This window comes from Pseudorasbora parva, chromosome 13, assembly GCF_024679245.1.
Source record: "Pseudorasbora parva isolate DD20220531a chromosome 13, ASM2467924v1, whole genome shotgun sequence".
NCBI classification, from domain to species: Eukaryota; Metazoa; Chordata; class Actinopteri; order Cypriniformes; family Gobionidae; genus Pseudorasbora; species Pseudorasbora parva.
In genome coordinates, this window is record NC_090184.1 from 6272035 (window position 1) to 6297466 (window position 25432).

Genomic DNA, 25432 nt, shown 5'->3' on the forward strand with positions numbered 1-25432 from the left:
TAAATAAATAAATAAACAAACACATTTATTTATTTTATGTCTTGTGATTGAATGCCACGGATGAAATTGTAGGGGTCCTGATGTTGGAAAGGGGCGTGGAGACGCGGCCATGGCATATTGTGATTGAAAGGTGTTTCATCCAATGAGCTGAACATCTACTCTTACGTCACCAATACATTTAGCCAATCGAATTTCTTGTAACTGACGCCAGCCCATCTTTGACAGCCTACGGTAAGGGCGCAGAAAAGCGAAACCTCAAAACATGTCGGTCTTCCTCTGACTGACTGTACGTTGTATTTCCTATATTTCCAGCATGAGAGTGAGCGTTAAAACGCTGTGATTGTGTAATTTTGTAAAAGGGTCGACACACGGTAAGGATATTATTTATCGAACCGGTTGTGCTAGTGTTTTTATCGTTTCTCCTATCATGTATAGATAACCTTGTTCTCCTGTCAGCATCACACCCTGCAAGGCTCTGTCTGTCGGGAAATATTAAAAATAACTGAAAATGTATTATATCGGCAAATCAATTATTAAATTAGTTGCATGGATGGGTTGTGCAGCAGACTAGTGCTCTTTATTCATGTAACGGTAACATGTAAAATGTAGCCTAAATACACCCATGTGTCTGTGTGTGAGTATCTACAGCAATATCTCTCTGATTAGCTTTTATTTATATATTTACACACACACACACACACACACACACACACACACACACACACACACACACACACACACACACACACACACACACACACACACAATATCTATCTATCTATCTATCTATCTATCTATCTATCTATCTATCTATCTATCTATCTATCTATCTATCTATCTACACGTGTGTGTGTGTCTGTATGTGAGATTATATATATATATATATATATATATATATATATATATATATATATATATATATATATATATATATATATATATTTGTGTGTGTAAATTCTATAAATAAAGACTAGCTAGACAGAGAGATATTGCTGCAAATATTCAAATACAGTATATTGATTAAGTCACAATCTTTTGTTCATGTATAACAGCTTTACACTCATTTCATCGATTTTCTTTCTCTTGCAGAGATGGAAACTCTTATTCCCATCATTAACAGACTGCAGGAGGTTTTCCTCACAGTTGGAGCCGAGATCATCCAGCTTCCTCAGATCATAGTCGTGGGATCACAGGTCAGTCAGTAATCTAATAGTGAATCGTTTGAATTCGAGTCTTTATGCAGTGCAGTGCATTGAAATGGAAACCTTCACTAGTAAGGTATGATCTCTGTTGTGTGATTGTAGGGTACACCTTGGTAGGACATCATGTAAACACAGTGCCAGCCCAGTATTTTCTCTATGAAGTCAAGTATGTTACAGGTGTTTGTCTCTTCAAATGAATCTACAGAGCAGTGGGAAGAGTTCAGTATTGGAGAGTTTGGTTGGACGAGACTTCCTGCCCCGAGGCTCAGGAATAGTGACACGGCGCCCTCTAGTGTTACAGCTGGTGAACGTGCCATCGCTGGAGGAGAGGCGCAAACAAGACAATGGTAACAGCTTACATGTTTTTGTGTGCAAAAACTTGATTAACATTATAAGTGAACCTCGAGGAACATATTACAATAATAAAAACTCCATGTCAGGACCTCTTTAACATCTGTTCACTGATGTATTCGGATCTTTCTGTGAATTTGTTCCTAATATGCTTACAGTAACATTTCTTCCTAACTCTCTCTGCTGTCCTCTCTTCGCTTTCTCAGGAATTGGAGCTAAACAAAACTCTCAAAACACGTATCCAGGTCTCTGTTTTTCAACGCATGTTCGTCTGCATGATCTGTCCAAATCACTCTCCTGGCGTGGTTCCCATCCCACAGCACTTGCTCCATCTTCTTTTTTGTAAATGTCATTCTTCATAGCATAGATTGTTTTCCCATCTGTTGTGTTTTCATTTGTTAGTGAAACAACTGATACTGTTTCCACTTTGAGACTAGAGCAAATGCATGTTTGGGCTCCAATCCCTCAGTTGTGTACTAATGTATCCGGCCACTGTAACATTTCTGGTTGAATATTGATTTCACAATTTGTTCACGTCAGCTCACTTTTCAGTGAAAGCCTGTAAAATGCTTTTATTCTGTTTGAGGCATTTTATGGGAAGAGGTTTCTGCCGATTCAGTGGCATTAATATTGATTTGTGTTGGCGTTATTCTCTCTCATTCTGTCTTGTTCTGTTTTCTAAAGGTATCAAAGCAGAGGAATGGGGAACCTTTCTTCACTGCAAAAACCAGGTAATCTCCGACCAAGAAAAAAAATTATAACATTAATCAACATAGCCAAATTGCAGAAACTGCGAAGTATGTCCATTTTAATATCAGTGTCAGGTAAGATACTTGTTTAGATTTCTCTGCTCACTTATGTGGGTTTATTATAAATAGATGGACAGAAGCGCAGAATCCAGTCACAAAAATGGATTTTAAACTCTATAACACGGAATTTTACAGATTTTTTCTGAATTAAATAAAAAGGTGGTCGGCGAATGCATGAACTTCATCTCTCCAGAGCCGCTTTGATAATTACTTCATGAGCATTTTACCATTTAATTAGAGAAAAAAAGAAGATATCAAACTCTTCATATCATAAACACACAGAAACGCAACCAGTCAAAATAAAAGTTCGGTTAACTTTAAGACATTGACAGAAATGCAATGATATTAAAATTACAGAAAATGTAATTATAGAAAATACAATACATTACAGTGGAATTTAGCTACGTCTCAATGTAATAATAACTTAACACTAATAATAATAATAATACATTTGGAGGTAATAATATAACTAAAATAATAAACTTTATTATTAAAGGAATAATCAAAACATTTTCTTCCATGTTTTAATTTTAACAGTAAAGCTCTTTTTTCAGAACTTTTTTTTTGAAAAAAGTTTGTTTAATTTCTCATGATTAAAAGATAAATTAAAATAATGTTTTATGCCATAATTTGATTTCCAGAAAAAACAAAAACAAAACAGAATTTCTGAAAAAACAACAACATTTAATATAAATTAATTAAAAATAAAATTAATAGTAGTTTTTATGAATTATATTAATTAGACATCCTTTTGATTATTGAAATCTAAAGACAAAAACACTCATCACCCGATCTTATCACCCGATGTCTGTGATTTACGTACAGATTGGAACGGGACTAACATCTTCGTGTTTATTAAAGAGATGGGAGTGCGTTTCTAAACATGAGCGTTACAGAAGGTCATCTGCTGTTTTTGCATGCATCACGTATTACACTTGAACTTCACGTGATTTATTAAAAATTTAACAAAAATTACTTCTTTAGGGCCCTGTAGAAAAAAAAGATTTATATATATATATGAAATATATATATATATATATATATATATATATATATATATATATATATATATATATATACACACAAGTATTTGAACTCCCTGCTATTTTGCAAGTTCTTCCACTTAGAAATAAAGGAGGGGTCTGAAATTGTCATCGTAGGTGCATGTCCACTGAGAGAGACATAGTCTAAAACAAAAAATCCAGAAATCACAATGTATGATTTTTAAACTATTTATTTATATGATACAGCTCCAAATAAGTATTTGAATACCTGAGAAAATCAGTGTTAATATTTGGTACGGTAGCCTTTGTTTGCTATTACAGAGGTCAAACGTTTCCTGTAGTTTTTCACCAGGTTTGCACACACTGCAGATGAGGGATTTTGGCCCACTCCTCCACACAGATCTTCTCTAGATCAGTCAGTTCCCTATCTCGAGGGAACTTCGAGCAGCGTCGAAACGCTAGGGGAACGCCTCTGCGTGATGCGTCATGAAGCACTCGTGAAATCAGTCCAATAACGGGGAGATACGTCATGGGCGGGTGACGTCATCGACCAGGAAGCTATAAAGCACACCTGGACCAAACATTCATTAGCTTCTGTGTCTTCACAAGCGCTCTGTGTGAATTGTATGTCCATTTATTGTGTGTGTGTTCAAAAAAGGGGGGTCTGCCAACCCTGCCACCGTTGGTGCTTCAGGGCGCGGCGGTCCCCGGCGAACATATATCTCCTTGTCCGCCCGGAAACGTAGCGGCTTGGGATGTTCGCGCCCTCTCGTGAGGGCCCCTGGGCGGTCAGTTCGGTTGCTACCTGCCGGTTATCCGTTACAGGACACCAGGCTGACCACCCAGGAGAATCCAGAGACCAGCCTCGAGAGGCTGGTTCCCTTAGTAGATTTTCTGGCAGCGTGGAAACTTCTGCCGAATATCTCAGAATGGGTCCTGCTCACATTATAAAAAGGGTTCGGGTCACACCCACCCGTGTTCAGCGGGGTTACTCCTACGGTAGTAACCCCCTAGCAGGCTCTGGTCATGGAACGAGAGGTACAGACTCTTCTGCGAAAAGAGGCTATACACGGGTCCCTCCCCTCTGCAGAGAGTCAGGCTTTTACAGCCGGTACTTCATAGTTCCAAAGAAGGATGGAGGGTTAAGGCCTATTTTTAGATCTGCATCAGCTAAACAAAATGCTCACGATAAAACCGATCGTGTGTCACGTCAGGTCCGAGGACTGGTGTGTCACAATAGACCTAAAAAATGTATACTTCCACATCTCCATCATTCTGCAGCACAGACAGGTCTTCAGGTTTGCTTTCGGGGGCAAAGCTTACCAGTATTGAGTGCTGCCATTCGGCCTAGCTTAAAGGGGTACTTCAGCGCTGGGAAGATTGATCTGTATTTAAACTGGGCCATCAATGTAGTAGAAATGTGAAATTATTTTTTAATTTGGTGCCTTCTAGACTGAGAAAAGACAATTTTTATTTTTGTCTCATGGGGATGAAAGACTACAATTCCCAGAATGCTTCGCTGCCCTGTGAGGCCATTCCCAAAGCCACCAACTTGATTACAGTGACTGAGTTAGAGAAGACACTACAATTAAAAACTGAACGTGTCTGTTCAATATAATGAGTGAGTCATCGCGCGAGTATCACAGCACTGAGCACTAACTGCAGGAGTGAAATAAATGAGCTGATGAGCTCTCGTGATGAGAGCTGAGGTAATCGCGACTACACTCGCGGCATACATTCACAACGCGAGTTCAGTCTGGCGCATTTCAGTTCATGCCTTTGCAAGCTTAACTTTCATAGAAATTAATTTGAGAAGTTAGAAGACTTACATTGCTCACCATAGCTCCGTTTAAATGAGTGCCTGTAGCTGCCAGCTGAGCTCTCCCTGCAAGCTGAGTGTAATCTCCCATCCCCCATGCGCGGGTTCAAAACATGCGGAAATGGCTTCCTCTGCTGGCTGTAGTCTTTAGCCTTTGGGCAAACATTCCTCCTATGATGCAAATATCGTCAATTTGCATCATAGGAGGAATTTTTCCAGAAATAAAATGCATAAATCTCTTGTCTCAGGGGGATATGAGGGGGGAAAGCACAATCATTTGTATATACTCCAGGGTTTCTACTGATACAAAGCCATATGCTAATCGCTGAAGTAACCCTTTAATCACCCCACACTTTCACCAAGTGCGTGGATGCAGCTCTGGCTCAAGTGCGACTCCAGGGCATTCGCGTGCTCAACTATATCGACGATTGACTGGTGTTAGCATAGTCGAAACAGCGGGCGTTCAGCATCGAGATGCTGTTCTCGCCCATAGGAGAGTGTTGGGGCTAAGGTTGAACGGAAAGAAAAGTGTGCTGGCACCTATAAGCTGTAGAGCACTACTTTTCTGGCGGTAGTCTGGGACACGAAAATAATGTCGGCTCGGCTATCCCCTACCAGGATAAAAACGATCCTGGATACCGTGAACCAGATAAAGCTAGGTCAGTCACTTACTGTGAAACACTTTCAGAGAGTGTTAGGGCTGATGACAGCAGCTTCCAACGGGGTACCTTTTGGCCTGCGGTACATGAGACCCTTACAGTGGTGGCTCAGGACCAAGGGGTTCTCCCCGAGGGGAAACCCTTTTTCGCTTGATCAAGGTCACGGGGCGCTGCCTACGTGCCTTAGTGAAGTGAAAAGATCCTTGGTTTCTGTCCTAAGGTCCAGTTCTGGGGGCTCCTTGTCATCGCGTAACGCTAACGACGGATGCCTCCCTAACTGGCTGGGGAGCGGTCATGAGTGGCCGCTCGGCCCAAGGTCTGTGGAGCGGCCGTCAGCTCTCCTGGCACATAAACCAGCTGGAGCTGATGGCTGTGTTTCAATCACATAAAATCAAACACTTCCTCCCAGACCTGCGGGGCCGCCATGTGTTAGTTCGGTCAGACAACACTTCGGTGGTCTCGTACATAAATCACCAGGGGGGGTTGAGATCGCGTCGGTTGTGGAAGCTGACGCATCGTATGCTAACATGGGCCCAAGGCAAGATGCTCTCGCTCAGGGCGAGGTACATCCCGGGGGTCCTGAATGTAGCAGCAGACTCCCTGTCGAGGCAGGGAGTGGTGCCGGGAGAATGGAGACTCCACCCCGAGGTGGTGGAGAAGCTGTGGATCCACTTCGGGCGAGCCCAGGTGGACCTGTTTGTGTCTCGAGAGACGACACACTGTCCAGCATTTTTCTCCCTCACACATCCAGCCCTGCTGGGGCTGGACGCAATGGTACAGACGTGGCCGAGGCTGCGTCTGTACACCTTCCCCCCTCTGGCGTTGCTCCCAGGAGTGCTGGAGAGAGTCCGCCGGGACGGGGTTCAGCTTTTATTGGTAGCCCCGCTCTGGCCGGGCCGAGTATGGCTCTCCGACACTGTCTCTCCTAGAAGGTCCTAGAAGGGGGGGGGGGGGGGGGGGGACTAATGTGCCGGGACCAGTAATGCTGCAGGCTTTCTGTCCACCTCCTTTCACAAACCAATACCAAGAGAAGCTAAATCTGCTCTGTCCGGTCAGGGCCCTAGACGCTTATGTCCACAGAGCCGCCCTGTGGCGCAAGTCAGAACAGCGGTTCGTGTGACTTGAGTCCCCGAGTAAGGGAAAACCGGCGTCAAAGCAGACACTGAATAAGTGGGTAGTCGAGGCTATCTCACTTGCTTACGAGTCGGCCGGACAGCCTTCACCGCTTAGGGTCCGTGCCCACTCGACTAGGAGTATGGCGGCCTCTGTGGCTCTCATATCAGGAGTTTCACTTCAAGAGGTGTGTAATGCGGCAGGGTAGTCCTCTCCGCACACTTTTGTGAGGTTCTGCAATCTAGACGTGGCCTCTACCACGGGGTCCCGGGTGTTTCTGGGTTGAATTCACACATACAGACATTTGGGACTCTGGCGGCGTGGGTATTGAGTTCCCCTAGCGTTTCGACGCAGCTCGAAGTTCCCTCGAGACAGGGAGCGTCTCAGGTTACGTATGTAACCATGGTTCCCTGAGAGGGAACGAGAAGCTGCGTCGCTATGCCATACTCCCGGCATGCCTGTGATCGACTTGTTCGACTTTTTCCAGAAACTAATGAATGTTTGGTCCAGGTGTGCTTTATAGCTTCCTGGTCGATGACGTCACCCGCCCATGACGTATCTCCCCGTTATTGGACTGATTTCACGAGTGCTTCATGACGCATCACGCAGAGGCGTTCCCCTAGCGTTTCGACGCAGCGTCTCGTTCCCTCTCAGGGAACCATGGTTACATACGTAACCTGAGACGGTTTCTGGCCTGTTGCTGAGAAATACAGTTTGAGCTCCCTCCAAAGATTCTCTATTGGGTTTAGGTCTGGTGACTGGCTAGGCCACGCCAGAACCTTGGTATGCTACAGAGCCACTCCTTGGTTATCCTGGCTGTGTGCTTCAGGTCATTGTCATGTTGGAAGACCCAGCCTTGACCCATCTTCAATGCTCTAACTGAGGTAAGGAGGTTGTTCCCCAAAATCTTGCAATACATAGCCATCATCCATAGTCATCATCTCCTTAATACAGTGCCGTCGCCCTGTCCCATGTGCAGAAAAACACCCCCAAAGCATGATGCTACCACCCCCATGCTTCACAGTAGGGATGATGTTCTTGGGATGGTACTCATCATTCTTCTTCCTCCAAACACGTTTAGTGGAATTATGACCAAAAAGTTTTATTTTGGTCTCATCTGACCACATGACTTTCTCTCATGACTCCTCTGGATCATCCAAATGGTCATTGGCAAACTTAAGACTGGCCTGGACATGTGCTGGTTTAAGCAGGGGAACCTTCCGTGCCATGCATGATTTCAAACCATGACGTCTTAGTGTATTACCAACAGTAACCTTAGAAACGGTAGTCCCAGCTCTTTTCAGGTCATTGATCAGCTCCCCCCGTGTAGTTCTGGGCTGATTTCTCACCTTTCTTAGGATCATTGAGACCCCTCGAGGTGAGATCTTGCATGGATCCCCAGTCCGAGGGAGATTGACAGTCATGTTTAGCTTCTTCCATTTTCTAATGATTGCTCCAACAGTGGACCTTTTTTCACCAAGCTGCTTGGCAATTTCCCCATAGCCCTTTCCAGCCTTGTGGAGGTGTACAATTTTGTCTCTGGTGTCTTTGGCCAGCTCTTTGGTCTTGGCCATGTTAGTAGTTGGATTCTTACTGATTGTGTGGGGTGGACAGGTGTCTTTATGCAGCTAACAACCTCAAACAGGTGCATCTAATTTAGGGTAGTAAATGGAGTGGAGGTGGACATTTTAAAGGCAGCCTAACAGGTCTTTGAGGGTCAGAATTCTAGCTGATAGATAGGTGTTCAAATACTTGTTTCTGGATTTTTTTTAGAATGTCTCTCACAGTTGACATGCACCTACGATGACAATTTCAGACTCCTCCATGATTTCCAAGTGGGAGAACTTGCAAAATAGCAGGGTATTCAAATACTTATTTTCCTCACTGTGTGTATATATATTATTATTATTTTTAATTTTATTGGGCCCTAAACAAGTCATTTTTGTTAAACTTTTTATAAATCATGTTAAGTTCTAGTGTCATACGTAATGCACGCAAAGACAGCAGATGACCTTCTGTAATGCTCACGTCTAGAAACGCACTCCCATCACTTTAATAAACACGAAGATGTTAGTCCCGTCCCAATCTGTACGTGAGTCACAGCAATCAGGTGATAAGAACTGTAACTCAGACATCTTTTAGAATAATAGTCCCATCTTAATACAGCTTAAGTTTAAAAAAAGGGACATTAAGAACACTTTTAAACCAAGCTATTATCATGTCAACTGTTTATGCTCAGATTTTCACAGATTTCAATGACATCCGGAAAGAGATTGAGGAGGAAACAGATCGCAGTACCCATAATAAGGTGCAGTGGAAACATGGCACTTTGTACACACACTTGTTGTATCATTTGAAGGCCCTGATTTTAATGATCTAATTTAGTTGTTCTCTTTTCCTCCTTAGGGCATTAGTCCAGAGCCCATTTACCTGAAGATCTACTCCCCAAACGTACTCAGTCTGACGTTGGTTGACTTGCCTGGCATCACTAAGGTAACCACAAGGACTGTACATGTTATTTTCACATGTAATGCAAACAAACTCATTTGCTTTTAAAATAAAAATAGGTATTATATTTTGTTTTATCTCTTGAAATCCAGTTCTGTCAATTAAACATGTCATGTTCTGTAAATCAAACAGGGGTGAGTGGTGGACGTTTGCAATTCACAACCTCACCACTAGATGCTGCTAAAATTCACACACTGCACTTTTAAAATAGATCAGTGCCATTGTTATGTTTCAAGTTGCACACCAGTGATGTTTTTTCTAAGGCACTTTTATAAAAGCTTCTTAAATGTCCTATTAAACTAAGGCCTAATTCTGGCTTAATCTATCTGTCTGTGAAACCAGGCCAAAGTGACTAAATGCTGGATTTTCAAAAGTATGTGGAGTTGTATGTAATTGCACATCGTTCTTGAATGAATAATTCATAGCTGCACGCCGGTCTGTTATTGCAGGGACATCGACTTTATATTTTCACACCCCTAAACATGGCACGGAACAAAGCAAACTGATTTGTTTGCGGTACATGTCGGTCAAACGTCCTCTTAGGCGGTCCTTGACCAATGAAAGCTGCAATGGAGTCCAGACCTTCTGCCGTTAGTCTGAAGGTCGGGCTGCACAAGACTAATGAAAACTTGTACCCATTGTGAAAGCTTGATTGGGGAAATCATTCGCCCTTTCTCAGAATTCCCATTCGTATGGATTGCTATTGAGATAACTGGAATTCGACCAGTTAGGGCTGAGCGATTATGGCACAAAAAATTATCACAATATAATTTTCCATATCAGAACGATATCGATAAATATCATGATAAATGTAAAATCTTTATTTCTTTAAATTCTAAATGCATATTTTTGCTCCTGAGTGAAAGATGTAGAAAGCAGACAGTTAACTGTGGTTTTAAACTATCCTTTATTGTCAAAGTATGACAAACACTTCCCAAACAGGTGAACAATTTATTAAAACTGAGGTAGATTTATTTATTAAAATCTTAACTGTGGTCAGCTTTTTTTTACTCTACACTATATATCAATAATATCATTTTATATATACTTAGTTGTGTAAGAAGTAAAACACTAAAAACGGAAACGGGCACAAAAAAAGCGTTTTAATTGAAGAAACATTTTGAGTCCCCCTCTCTTGCCTCACAGTGGATTTGTCCACCATGCATCTCTCTCACACACACACACACACACACGTGCATACATCTTACCAACACGCACCTCACAGTGGGCTGGTCTCGAGAGGAGGGGAGGGAGAGAGCAAAGTTCAGTTGTGAAGCTCCAGTAAGGGCTGTCTATTTTATTCATTTTAAACATCGGATGAAATTATTTCTCCTTTGGTACAGGCGAAGCTGAGTCATTAATACATCACTAAAGACAAACAATTATGATAGAGATGTACAAGTCCGATATTTTAGTGATTATAGTTTGGTAGCGTTAGCTTGTAAGTCACCCACTACAACTAACCAGTTTAAAAGCCTGTGCGTGAATGTAGTTAATGTAGATTCACCGCTGTGTTGGGCTCAATGTTTTATGGAAGATCTTCGAAGAAGCATGATCATTTAATAATTAAATTCTGCGTGGTGAACCTATGATAAGTAGTCCACGTCCGTCGCTCTGTTTTATGTCGGATGGGATCGACAAAATATCTCCAAACCATTGAAGTTGAGCGAACTAACTTGTCAACGATATCTGTGTCCTGAGTCTTGAGCTGGTCATGAGTGCTGAATTTTCTTCACTCTCTCTCATTTTTCTCGCTCCACTTCACTCCGATCCTCATAGCCTGTCAGCTGCTGTGACTCTAAACAGCACCGCGTGCAGCTCCCAGAAGCCCGGTCTGCAATATGCATGCGCAGACTTACGCATGGCGCGTAAGCATTATATCAAGAATTTTTCGAACTGTTGTAATCGTTTAATCCCTGCGACCAGTAAAATGTTCCAGTCAACTGTAGATGTGTCCACTCTTTTAAAGATAAAATAATTGAAATCCATTCTCCCACTCAATCTCTGTCATATGATGTGATGTTCTTTGAGTAGGTCCCGGTTGGTGACCAGCCTGAAGATATTGAGACTCAAGTTCAAGAGATGATTCTGTCCTACATCTCCAACCCCAACTCCCTCATCCTGTGTGTATCTCCTGCAAACTCTGACCTCGCCACATCTGATGCTCTTAAACTGGCACGAGAGGTGGATCCAGATGGTGAGCATCGTGCAGAGAAGTCATTATTACACCTCTGAATGGCACTGTGAGAAGGGAATGTATTCATTGGCTGTTGCGCTCAGGTCACAGGACGCTGCTGGTCGTGAGTAAGCTGGATTTGATGGACGCGGGGACAGACGCTCTGGAGGTGCTGCTGGGCCGCGTCATACCAGTCAGACTGGGCATCATTGGTGTGGTTAACAGGTTAGTTACTTTAGACATTTGTTGAAAATGCAGAAAACTATTTTTGTTTTTCCCCCAATGCAGATAGAAATGTAAACGTATCCTATCCTGATTTTAAATGCAATTTTTATTGATTTAGATTTTCAAAAGCAGCAGACTTATATTTAAAGGGTAAGTTTACCCTAAAAAGGAAATGAAAGGGGTGGTAAAACAGCATTGCATAAACTGTAACATCTGCAAAGTTACAACGTTCAAAGTTTAAAGCCAAGGGAGATATTTGCTTTTAAAGAAATCACTTTCTAAGGACTACAGCAAACGGCCGGTAGGGAACAACAGCCTTTTCCTCCAGACTTGCTGACATCAGCAGCTCCAATATTTACATAAACTCCTCCTCCGAGAATGTTAAATAAGGGGGGCGAGGCCATTTTTTATTGCTGTGGAGAAGAGTAGGCTGGAGTGCGCTAGGTGGTTAGAGAATCACAACATAGCTGGGTCAGCTAACCAATCTGAGCCCTTTGCATATTTTTGAGGGACTGGCTTCATAGAACCAGGAAACTATCAGACCGTTTTTACAAGGAGAGACAGAACAGTTTACAATAAAGGTAAAATGTATAAAAAATAATAAAAACGAAGCATGAACACATGTTACAGTACTCCCCATAAACACAATCAAGCCTCCAAAAGAATGTGTTTTACCACCCCTTTAAGTCATCATTTACTCGCCCTGGTGTTGTTTTAATGCAGTGTGGCAACATTTTTAAAATAATTAGTGTTTGACCATATAACAGTGAACAGCGACCAGGATCAAAAAGGCACAAAAATACCTCAGAATGGTTGTGTGTGACGTGTCATGTATTCCAAGTGTTCTAAGGGTTTACAAAAGGGTTTGGTAAAAAGTGAACTGAAATTAAATGTATTATTTAACAAAAATCCTGACCTTGGCCATTGGTCTTCTATTCATGGCTGAGCGTAGCCTGACAAGCCAGACCTACATCAAGATGTTTGGTCTGGAAACTCACTATTGACAGCTCAATCAGAGGGGCGTGATAAACGGTTGTCTTTTAAACTCCCTCTGCACGCGATTGGATAGCACTACAACCAACCAGAGCAACGTGAAGCGGAGCTAGTTAATATATTAAACTTTCGCCGTATCCGGTTGGCAAAACTCCGAACACATCTTCCCTTTTTAAGAATGACTTCAGTGCCGTTCTTTGTTCTTTTCTCAGAGAAAAGCTAAACTCCAAGTCTACCAGAGTCGCGGTTAAAACTGATTGGAAAGACCGCCGTTGGCCAGTTTCTGTGTTTACTAGAAGCACGCAAACGCAACTTTGCCGTCACTTTGTTAAGCCCCGCCCACCGACTCTATACACGATGGGATTGGCCCGACCAGAGTTTGGTTTTACAGCTCAGAACTGTATTGAGAGTTGCTAGATGACACCTGCGGCAGATTAGATTTGCTGCCGCTAAGGTGCATCTTGATTTTCTAGGCTAGGCTGAGCAAAACTAGCCCAGAAAAAAGTGAGAAATCAAGACTTGTCGTGACATGAAATCGTGACATGAAATCCAATCCATGTACTTACTTCTCTGAGGTGAATTCATCAGTTGTGTTTGTCGTAACAAGAATTTATTTTGTTCACAACTGTCAGCTGCCATTCTGACTGTCATCAGACAAACAGTTCCAGTCTGGAGAGAAAGTACACAGATACTTTTTGGGGATTTTTTTTTGTTAATCTCGATTTCTCACAGCTTGTGTGCTTTTTCTGGGTGAGACAGACAGGTGCAGGGTTCGTACGGGTGCTTGAAATCCTTGAAAGTGCTTGAATTTTGATGTTGTGTTTTCAAGGTTTGAAAAGTGCTTGAATTTTAGATAAAGTGCTTAAAAATGCTTGAAATTGTAACTATTTATTTTACAACAAATACCTATCTGACTAAATAGTTTGTTTATTAAATGTAGAAATATAATATGTTGGAGAGCCTAAAATGAAACCTGCTGTGCTCGCGATCTGCCCGTCTATTTCCATGTGTGACTCCGCCCCCATGTTGTCGTTTCAATGAGCGTTGGTTGAAAGATGCTAAATTCGAATTTTGGATCAAGCGGCCACAATCCCCACGAAGTGCCTCTTGTAAATTCTGCTAAAACACTTGCAGCTTTTCACTATGGGCGAGTCTGCTCTTTTGAGTCACATGAAAGGTAGGCTTACTCATTGACTTTCAAGTAAGCTAACTAAGGTTTACTGTAGCCTAATGTACACATTAGCGACTATTTGTTTAACTTGCGCTATTAACTGCTAGCTAGGAATTCGCATAAGTGACAAAGAGTATGTTACATATGAAGAGTTTGGTTGCAAAACGCAATAAACGGCATTTTTTGACATTTAGATTTTATTATTGGAAATCACTGTTTAGATGTACCTTAATCTATGTGTTAATTGCTGTCATTAATAAGATTTAAAAATGTACATTTCAGAGCTGCCAACTCTCACGCATTGGCCGTGAGACACACGCATTTGATTGGTTTCACACGCTCACACGCCACACCCCTTATTTCTCACGCTGAAGTGTCAACCCTGTCGGTCAAATGCCTGAAAGATAAGTTTATCTATAGATCTACCTGATGAGCAACTCTTAATCAGAGCCGGTCGCCTAGGGCCCCGCCTTATCTTGGGATGCCCCGTCGAGAGCGCATTATTGCAGCGCGAAAGTACATTAATGTAGTGCGCGAGCGCGAATCTCTCTGCTCGCGCGCGAAATATAATGCGCGAGCGCAAATTTCTCTCTTCTCGCGCGCGGAATGTACAAGGGGGTAATCTAGCGCTCGGAAAGCGTTCCACCCCTAGGGGCTGCCATTGCTAACCAAGCCATCACCTGCTGTTAGCATCCCATTGACTCCCATTCATTTTTGAGTCACTTTGACAGTGAATAACTTTACATCTGAGACGTTTAAAGACTCCATTTGTCCATTGTTTATTTCTAAAGAAACACGACAATGTATAAAAGGCTCCATTACCTTGTATCTTACACTATCGCCCCGCAGAAGCTGTTTTTGTAAAAATAGGCTAACGATTGCGTCATAACCAACGCGACCCTGTCGCACAGTTGAGAAATTACCGTATAGACCTGAGGAGACGCTCCCAGGCAATCTTTTACTGTCTATGAGGCAGTCGGGGGGACGTGGAGACATGTCCTGGAGACTAGTCTGATAAAGTCAAGGGGGAAGAATGGGGAGAAGCCCATAGTGAGCCAAAAGCAACGGGAGAAAATATTTAAACAACGTGATTCAGATTTCGCTTTCCACATCTACTAGAAGACTCACAGCTGTCAGACAGGAGGCTCACGTCACATCTACGTCCTCAAGCTCAGTCTGAGCCTGCGCAGTTCGCTCAGCCATCAGGAAGTGAGTGCCCCTAGGTTGACTTCATTATTTCGCCGTAGACGTCAATGGGGTCGCTCGGTCCATTTCTTTTACTGTCTATGGGAATGTAATGTGCCGAGAGCGAATCTCCCTGCTCGTACGCGAGAACTCTGCGTGCGCTCTCAGATACGCTGCACTTGGAAGATTTTTCTCTGGGCTCACTCAGAGAATATGCCTGCACTTAAAACGTGTCCAGTGCAATCGCGAATCTCTGTGTGTGTTGGAGAGAGATGCACGCAAAAAGAACTATACCAAACTAAGCTACTGATTTTAGTTGGTCTGAATCATGGGCGGCCAACTAAAATGGTCTAAATCAATTCCATTTGTTGCCTTCAGTAAATTAAATAGCTCAGTTTTTTTTCTGCCTGTATTGGGCATAAGATTAGTAGCCTAATGAATGTGTGCATATTGTGAATTAATTTAATAAACGTAGTCACCTTTCCCAGTAGCCTTCAATAAATTAACGTGTCTGCAAAAATGATTCATAAAACATAAATATCAGTTAACCAGATTTACTTTCTTCACTGACGAAAATTGTCCTTGACATGGTTTTTAAGCTATTGTTATCAAATTTTTTTGGTCTTCAGAACATATTAAAATGCACATATGTAGATCATAGAAATCAAAATTTTCTCGGGGGTGCATGCCCCCGAACCCCCCTAACTACCTCACATTTGGAATCTCAGTGATTATAAAACGGTGCCTTTATTATGATTAAGGGATGTAGGTCCTATACAGAATAAGGCCTTAATATTTGATTTATAAGTAGCAATAAACAGCCAATATCCTAATATAGAATTGGACCCTAAACTAAAGTTTTACCATTTTTGTCATACCCTCACTGGATCCGTCATTACTAAGTTACGCCACTGTCTCTATAGTGCTTTAAAATTGTGTGTGTCTATAGGATGTATACAAACCGCCATATAGATGCAAAAAACAAACGAACAATAGTACCCCATTTAAATGCAGATGCATATATAGAGAGAGCTATTATTATTATTTATTTGTTTATTTATTTTTTGCAATTTTTGCTTTGTACGGCAACATTTTGGTTGGCACCACCAAATCTCACTCTAAGTTTTTTTGAAAAGTTGGCAGCTCTGACATTTTAAGCCTCCTACAAAATGTATTTTTTTCCACAAAACGCGATATCCGCCAGCCCAGTTTCTTTACAAAGTGCGATAAAGAACGTTCAAGATGCTGCGCGAGCTCAGGATGTCACGCGAGGAGAGTCACCGCCGGTGAAGTGCTCCGAGTTTGCTCAGTGATTTAACGATAATAGTAAAACAAAAAACATATTTTTAAAAAGAGGATTCAATAGGCTAACTAAAAAAGGTTTACCATTTAATTGTTTATACTGTAGGCGAGCTGTCAGTCACGTATAGGCTACGTCACTGATCAACAGCTGTCTGTCAGTCAGAGAATCAAAGCTTCAGAGTCGAGCTTAACGTTATGGATTTCGATGACGGATTGGAGCCGGTCAGGGAAGGCATCTTAAGAAAATAATCAAAGGGAGAAGACCAAACGGCAAGGCATTCAGGGGAGCGAAAACATCCAAAGATTTATTTTGTTCATCGTGCGACTGCGAGTAACGTTGGTCTGTGTCATGCGCGCGCGCGCGCACACACACACACACGCACACCCACAAGCTTTTTTTAATGGTATTACAGTAGAATAATATAGCTTGTGGTGGATATATAGCGTTTTGCAAAAAGAAAAAAGAAAAATATATATATGTATGTTTGTTCTGGCCAAAACTTACTCGGAATCTTATTATTATTAATCAATCTTTGTATATACTATTCCATATATTTATGATGTATTTGTTTTTTTAACCAATTTAAGATGTCTGACAATGTTAAGATAAATATGTTGCAGTTTGGCATGGTTTTTGACTTATTTATGAACTATTCATGGACATAAAATTAAATAAAAAATATCCTGGATTTGAAGAATATTGTGTCCCTGGCCTGCACTGAGCTCAAGTAATAGTTTAATGTACAAAAATTGTGAATGAACTTGACTGTTGATATCTTAAATAATAATGTCAAATAACCAACATTTCTCAAAATGGATATATCTCGTTTTGCAACGAAACTCATGTATAATGTGATAATGTAAGATTAGGATGTCCGTTATGGCATGTTCATTTGTGGAATAGGCAGTGAACGTAACATAGCCACAAATCCGCAAATTAAAACCTACAAACGTTAGCTTAGTGCATAAAAATAGTGTCAGATGGTCATACAAGTAGTGCTGTCAAAAATATTGATATTTTTGATATGCATCGATAATGTAATATCCGAAACGATACCTCTCCTCTTTACACCTGTTGCTCTCCCCTCCGCCTCCGGCTGACAGGTTAACCCTCTGAACATTAACGTGCCGACGCGTTCTGCTGGATTTTTCTTTATGACAGTGTGTTAGTGTGTGATTGGTCTGAATTTCGCACAGGATTGCACATAATTCTACAAATTCCCGCAGATTTCGCGCTCATATCTGAAGTGAGCACATACCGTTATAAGCCGACCTCTCACATACAAGTAAATAAAATAAAAAATAGCTCATTTTCCCAGCTTATGAATGGTCAAATACACACATAAAAATGTTACAATGTTCACCTGGGTGTGTATTAACGTAAATACCGTTGTAAACAGTTCAGAAGAATGAGTAACAGGAACAGTGTTTTGATTCTACATTTGCGTCAGGTCTTAAAGGGGCAGCAGTTATTCAAACTACAAGACAAAAGATCACCTGCTGCTCTTTACTGATTAACTTATGTAACTTTAACAGATTAATATATATTAAATTTTTACAATGAAAAGCCAATGTTATTTTAAATTTGATAACTTGTTTATTTTTTTAATTCAGTTTCTCACCTGAATACAGTTAGACCTAGGCCTATACCTGAATTATTTGTGCAATTATTTTTTCTTATTTGTTCTTATTTTATTACTGTTTTCTCTTCTTTTTACCATTTGAAGTCAAGCTTTCTTGTGCTGTATGTAAGCTACTGCAACACAATTACCCCATTGTAGAACATGCACTGTAAGCATATTTGTGAGATAATTGTAATGGTAATTGAGCAATGTTTATGAAAAAACAAGCTTAAGCCTCATCATATAAAGTGATCTCTTGTGAAGAAATATTTGATTGCCTAGACATACACACAAAAAAAAGAAAATAATTAAAAATAGAAAAGGTCAATGAGCTGAATCCGACTGACTGTCTACCTCAAAGACGAATGTTTGCAGTTTTAAAATTTTCAATAAATGAAGTGAAAGTTAAGTGAACCCGTCAAGTGATTTTGTTTAGGGTAATTGTTTTTACAGTTACCCCAAAGGCAGGTTAGATAGTAAGCACAGTCTACTTAGACAGTGATACATTTAAAATAAATAAAATTTGTGATTTGGTTAAATATCTGATCCTTCTGCTTTACGAAACACAATTTTGGCTGTTTATAGCATTATTATCTTTTTAATGTGATGATCACTAAATAATAATTTTGACAATGTATTGGTATGTAATTTACAGCGGTGTTAGGTGCTGGAAAAATCTTTAAAATGGACCTTGAAAGTGCTTGAAAAGTGCTTGAATTTGACCTTTGAAAAGGTGTACGAACCCTGCAGGTGAGATTTTCATTAACTAATACATTACATTTTTGTTTATTTTTCACCTAACCCCGAGGACACTTGGAATATACAACACGTGTTGCATAGGATCATTTTGAGATACATTTGCATATTTTTTTAAAGCTTGATGCTGGTCATTATTCACTGCCATTATATGGACTAGTGTGAGCGGGGCTTTACAAATAATAATTATTTCACCATGTGGTACAAAAAACAGAACAACACCTGTGTGAATAAATTATATCCTCAATTTCATTTTAGGGTGAACTATCCCTTTAAGTCATTATTCATTCACTCATAATCTTCCCTTATAATCTTTGCTTTTTCTCAGTGGAAACTAAAAATCAATGTTCAGGGTTCTACAGTACAGTCCAAATATTTTATTTAAATTGAAAACAAAATGCAGTAAAATAACTAGTTATATGGCCTCAGTGCGACATGATAAGGGATGTAAATTTTGAGCAGATTTTCATATTCATAATAATCAGTTGTTATGAATATAAATACAATACAATATCATGTGCTTGTAGCCTACTTTTAACTTATAATTTAAATATGCTCAAGACGTGAGTATTTTTTTCATTTAATATGAATTTAATTTGCTATTAATATTATTACTGTTAATAGTAATGTGTATATAAGACGCAGATACAGTTACACTAATCAATTCAGATTTTTGAAAAAGGTTTTTGAAAGAAGTCTCTTATGGTCAATATTGTGAAATAATCTTTTAAATTGAAATATTCTTTTAAATATTTATGTGAAATTGCCTTTATATTGTCTTTAGTGTCATGTGATCCTTCATAAATCATTCAAATATGCTGATTTGCTTCTGAAAAAAAAATTCAGTTGCATTTTATTTTACTGTACGTGTACTTAGCGTTTACTCACCTAAGAAAGTACTGCTAATATAATTTAACACCATGGGTTATGGTTTGGGGTAGGGGAGGTTCAGGGTTTGTACCTAGTTATTGTAAATAGTATAATAAATACATAATATTAACATGGAGAACAGAACTGTAAAATAAAGTAATACCAAAGTTCGTATTGTTATAAATGAAGAAAAGGTTGTCCTTCTTAATTTTTTGGTTGAAATCGTGAAAAAAAAAAAATCCTAATTCTTTGATGAACAGAAAGTTCAATAAAACAACATTTATTAGAAATACTATAGACAATGTAAATATCTTTACTGTCACTTTTGCTCAATTTAATGTCTTTGCTCAATAAAAGTATTAATTTATGTAAAAAAAAAAAACGTATTGACATCACCCCAAACAAAAACAAAAGTACATTTTGAATGTGCCCTCACAAATTTCAACTCTCTGGAACGAAAAAAAAACTCAATGGCTTCTAAACAAAACTCATGGAGCCCTGTAGCTCTTTTAGCAAAAGAGGTGGTCATTTCACCTTGAAATTACACTAATTTGGACCTAGAGCAATGTATTTCACACATTTTGCAAAAATGTAGAATCTGTTTTTTCTCATGAGACCCGGGAGATCGTTACAAAACTCATTTACATGCTGTTTTTACTGCTGTGCCTTCGGGACTTTATGTTTAAGCATAGGGGTTAGAGAGAGGGTGAAAAAACGACCATGTAGAACTTCACGACGTGCACACGACACCCTCAATGACATTAAAGTGGGCTTTAGGGAAAAAATAAAGTGCTACAAAAGTGTAGCACACAGCCCTTTTGACTTCTTTCACTGCAGTATAAACTTAATCAAGCGTGTGGAAAAGCATTGCAACATTTTAACTGTGTAATTCCGAGTTCCTCTATCATACCCCTAAGGAGCAGGGACTGTAACATTCCCTACGCTGTTATCCTCTCCTATCCTGCCCCTGCACAAGCACCCAAGGGTACCACGTCTACACGCTATCAGCTAACAGAGCCGTATTGGAGATAAATCATTGGTTTATTCAGCTTTGGCCATAGCATGTCCTTTGGGGCCTGTGCGAATACAGGGAGACAATTTAGTTGAAGAGAAGAACCGCAGTGACACTTCTCATTTCTCGACGCTCGTTAACTTAATCAGAAATAGCTGCAGGCCAACGTCTCTTCAATATTAACCTACGCTCTCTTTGAGGATTCAACAACGAGCAGTCTGACAGGAAAGCACTTGAAGATTTCCTGAGAGAGCATTTATGGAAAGCAAGCACTGGCAACAAATAAAAGACGTGTTCAGTGCAATATATCGGTCAGTCATTTATGTTTTATCATGTGAGTGGTCCTTGCTAAGGCAAGAATAACTGTTACTATTGCTCATGCTTAAGAGGTCAGAGATTCAAACTAATCCTTAACCTTAAAGGGTTAGTTCACCCCAAAATGAAATTGATGTCACACTATACTGTCCATGTCCAGAAAGGGAATAAAAACATCATCAAAGTAGTCCATATGAGACATCAGTTAGTTCATTAGAATCTCTTGAAGCATCGAAAATACATTTTGGTCCAAAAATAACAACAACTACGACTTGTCTTCTCTTCCACGTTTGTGTTCAATCCTCAAATAAAGATTCAAACGGTCATGAATCAGCGGATTGATTCATGATTCAGATCGCCAGTGTCACGTGATTTCAGCAGTTTGGCAGTTCGACACTTGATCCGAATCATGAACCAATCCGCTGATTCATAACCGTTTGAATCTTTATTTAAGGATTGAGAACCAAACCTGAAGAGAAGACAATGCTAAATAAATTTGTAGTTTTTGTTTGTATTTTCGATGCTTCAAGAGATTCTAATGAACTAACTGATGTCTCATATGGACTACTTTGATGATGTTTTTATTCCCTTTCTGGACATGGACAGTATAGTGTGCATACGCTTAGATACGCTGTCGGACTAAATATAAAATATCTTAAACTGTGTTCTGAAGATGAACGGAGGTCTTACGGATGAGGAGCGACATTAGGGTGAGTCATTAATGACATAAATTTCATTTTTGAAATTTTATTCTAATTTTATTTATTATTTAAATTTTTTTCATTTTTAAGGGCCCTATTTAACAATCTGAGAGCATGGTCTGAAGGGCATGGCGCAGGTGTAATTAGGGCATAACGACGGAAAAAAGCGGCCGGCGCACCTGGCACATGCTCCAGAAGGGTTAATGAGTAATCGGTGTGTTTTGGGCATAATGTACAATAAGCCAATCAGAGTCTCATCTCCCCTTCCCTTTGATAAAAGCAAGTTGCGCTCGCACCATGGCAGATTCGATATTTACATGGAGGAATTTGCAAGTGGAAAGACTGAACGCTTCTCCAGAAAGGAATCCTTTTATTTTTAATATTTATAAATGTGTGTGCTGCTGTGTCTGTAATAAGCAGAGTGTACGTGTTTTGTGGACACGCCTATAGACGCATATTACTAACGCGGCCTTTAATGCTGCCTTCATGTGCTATCGGAAATATCGTAAATACGAGTTTCCTAGGTAAAAATTGTACATGAACACCCTCCCATTTCAAAATGTTAATGCGATAAGCTCGTAATCACGACTTCAGAAGTGGAAATATAAACAACATAACAATTCCCTAGCGACCATCTACAATGTCACATAAGTGAGGCAATAGGTTTTGCGTAGGAAAGCACCATTTACGCTTTCTTTATCAAATGTTGCTTCCTTTCCTAGTTAACATGTGCACAGTACTTGGGACATTGTTGACAGAAGCAACCAAAGGTAGAAGCTTCTTTTTATTCCAGTAGTGGGCAGTATACTAACAATTTTGAGCTCACCTCTATCCTGTAAGAATGCACTGCAGATTGATTTAGAAATTCTCTTTGACCATAATAAAAGAGCCGAAGACACTTTCATTGGTCAAAGAACAATTATTGATGCCAACAATCTCTCACTATATATAAAGTCAACATGCAATCAAAAGGGGAAAAAAGTTGTATCTTGTGATATTTGATCAAAATGTAATGTGACTTGCTCCATTGCTAAAATGACCTCTTTTTCATATACACTGCCATTCAAAACTTTGTGGTCAGTAAGTTTTTTTGTTGTTGTTATTGTTTTGAAAGAAATTACTTTTATCCAGCTAAGGCACATTTAATTGATCAAAAGTGACAGTAAAGACATGAATAATGTTTCAGAAGATTTATATTTAAAAAAAAATTATGTTCTTAACTTTCGTCAAAGTATAATGAAAATAGTGTCACAGTTTCCAGAAAAATATTAAGCTACATTGATGATAATAATAAAAAATCTTTAGTTTCTTTAGCACAAAATCACCATATTACAATGATTTCAGAATGATCAGCTTTGACATCTGGAATATTTTACATTTAATAATATTTCCTGTTATTTTTTTCAAACCCATTAGACTTTTTTTCATCATATAAAGAGATCGAGGGCCCTATCTTGCACCCAGCGCAATTGACTTTGTACACTGATGAATGTTTCATTTCTATTTTGCACCCGCGCAAAGCGCGCTTTTCCCTCCACAGAAGCACGTCGATAAACTAGTGAATGAAGCGCAAAAAAGGAGGCGTGTTCCGGCGCAAACAATCGCTGGTGCTATTTTGCTATTCCATTAAACAGTTGAGCCACTGACCAGAAAAAACCTGGTCTAAAGTCAGTGGTGCGTTGTGCAAATCATAAATTGTTACACTAAAAATATATTAACACATGAGATGACGGAAATCATTGTGGTGTACCACGAAGATGTGAAAAAATAGGCATAAATCTAGCTTACAAATTATTCAGGCTTATTGTAGTAATTAAGGATCAGACCTGTTTGCCCAATAGTGGCAAGACATCTGACAAATTGGTTTGTCCGTCAAGAACCAGGAAAAAAAATTCGACTGAAAAACTGAAAAAACTGTTTAACCGACGCCTGTTTAACCGACGCTATTTTGGGTGGGTTTCTCCCATCCCCATACAACACAACTTCTCTGTCTTTCACTGCTCTTACAAGAAAATCAGTCTCCTCGGCTGTGAACCGCTCCTGGCGTGCGCCTGGTAAATACGCCATAATAATAGCAATCCATAATGGAACTTGCGCACCTGCTTTTAAAGGGAATGTTGGATGACGCTCTGATTGGTTTATTCACGTTACGCCCAAACCACACCTATGAATAATGAAGCTACTTCAGACCAACCCATTTTAGATTTGCGCCGGGCGCAAGAGCCATTTATCCCGCCGGGAAAACAACAACAGCGCCGAGACCCGCCCACAAAGTTACTTGCACTTCGCGCTTTGAAGTCTCTTCAAACTCTTGGAATAAACCGCTGGATTCCTATGGATCAGTTTTACGATCTCTTTATGAACCTTTTTAAGTGTCAAAGTGATCTCTTTTTTTTTTTTTTTTTCAAAAATGATTTAATTTAAAAATCTTTTTGCACATTTTAATTGCATGCACACACTGCAAAAAAATTGTTCTTCCTCAGGATTTTTGTTTTCCAGTACAAATTGAAAACATTCTTAAATCAAGATACATTAAATAACATGCAGAATAAATAAGTCTTGTTTTCTGAGAAATTTAACAAAATTAAGTAAGTTTATGCTTTAAACAAGAACAAGTATCTGTCATTGGGTATTGAAATTACTTAATATTGAATTAAGTTTATTTTTTTTATGAACCCATTTGCAGCTATTTGTTTGTTTTGTCATAAAATCACGTTCTCAAGATTTCCCAAGATTTATTATTAAAAAAAGAAAGAAAAAAAAAGGAAATTGTATTTTTTTAACTTTTGAAGTGGCACTAATACAACTCTATGGTTAGACATTTACATAGAGAACATATTGATGTGTTATGTTCCCTTCAATTTATTCCTTACTTTTACTTTAATTGGTCTTAAATTTACCTTCATAAAACCTGCAGAAGCCCAGTATAATGTTACACATAATTTTTTTTTGTCGTAAAAACTAAATCATTAGCTGCACGTGCTTTGCTTCAGAAGGACATATGCGACTACTTTATTAATATATATAATAAGAGTAGTGTTACATGTATGCTTATCTTGTCTGTTTTAGTTTACTTGATGAATAAAAGTATTATTTTCTCTTTCTTTAATATTACCACAATTTTTTGAACGGTATGATTTTTTTCTTCTTTTTTCTTTTTCAACATTGATAATGGTCAGAAATGTTTCTTAAGCAGCATATCATCATATTAGAATAAGGATCATGTGACTGAAGACTGGAGGAATGATGCTGAAAATTGACCTCTGATCACAGGAATAAATTACAATTCTCAATTATTAAAACAGAAAACAATTATTTTAAATTGTAGTAATATTTCTCAATATTACTATCTTTAATGTATTTTTTTATTGAATAAATGCAGCATTTTTTAGCAGAAGAGACTTCTTTCAAAAACATTTTGAATACTTTTGACAGGTAGTGTGTATATACTGCCTAAAACTTAGAGCAGGGGTCGACAATATATTTGGCCATGGGCCCAAAAAAATTTGCCACTAGATAACAGGCCAGAATATAGCCAAGGGATAATTGATAATTGAAATAAACGGATGAAAAATGCAACTAGAATTGCCTGACAAAAAATTTGATAAATTGATAAAGCAGTAGTGACACGTAACCTGG

The 25432-nt window shown here is 39.4% G+C and overlaps 1 protein-coding gene across 1 annotated transcript in view; it reads left to right on the forward strand.

Moving 5' to 3' along the window:
• The first annotated feature begins 238 nt into the window (after positions 1-238).
• The window catches only part of si:dkey-32e23.4 (dynamin-1-like protein), a 52628-nt gene continuing 27434 nt past the window's right edge, over positions 239-25432 (forward strand). The window contains exons 1-9 of the mRNA XM_067413040.1: positions 239-371; positions 1090-1193; positions 1408-1549; positions 1760-1798; positions 2238-2284; positions 9197-9265; positions 9364-9450; positions 11500-11662; positions 11746-11866. Of these exons, the coding sequence (XP_067269141.1) occupies positions 1092-1193; positions 1408-1549; positions 1760-1798; positions 2238-2284; positions 9197-9265; positions 9364-9450; positions 11500-11662; positions 11746-11866 (770 nt within the window). The 5' untranslated portion in view covers positions 239-371; positions 1090-1091. The remainder of the gene's footprint in view (positions 372-1089; positions 1194-1407; positions 1550-1759; positions 1799-2237; positions 2285-9196; positions 9266-9363; positions 9451-11499; positions 11663-11745; positions 11867-25432) is intronic.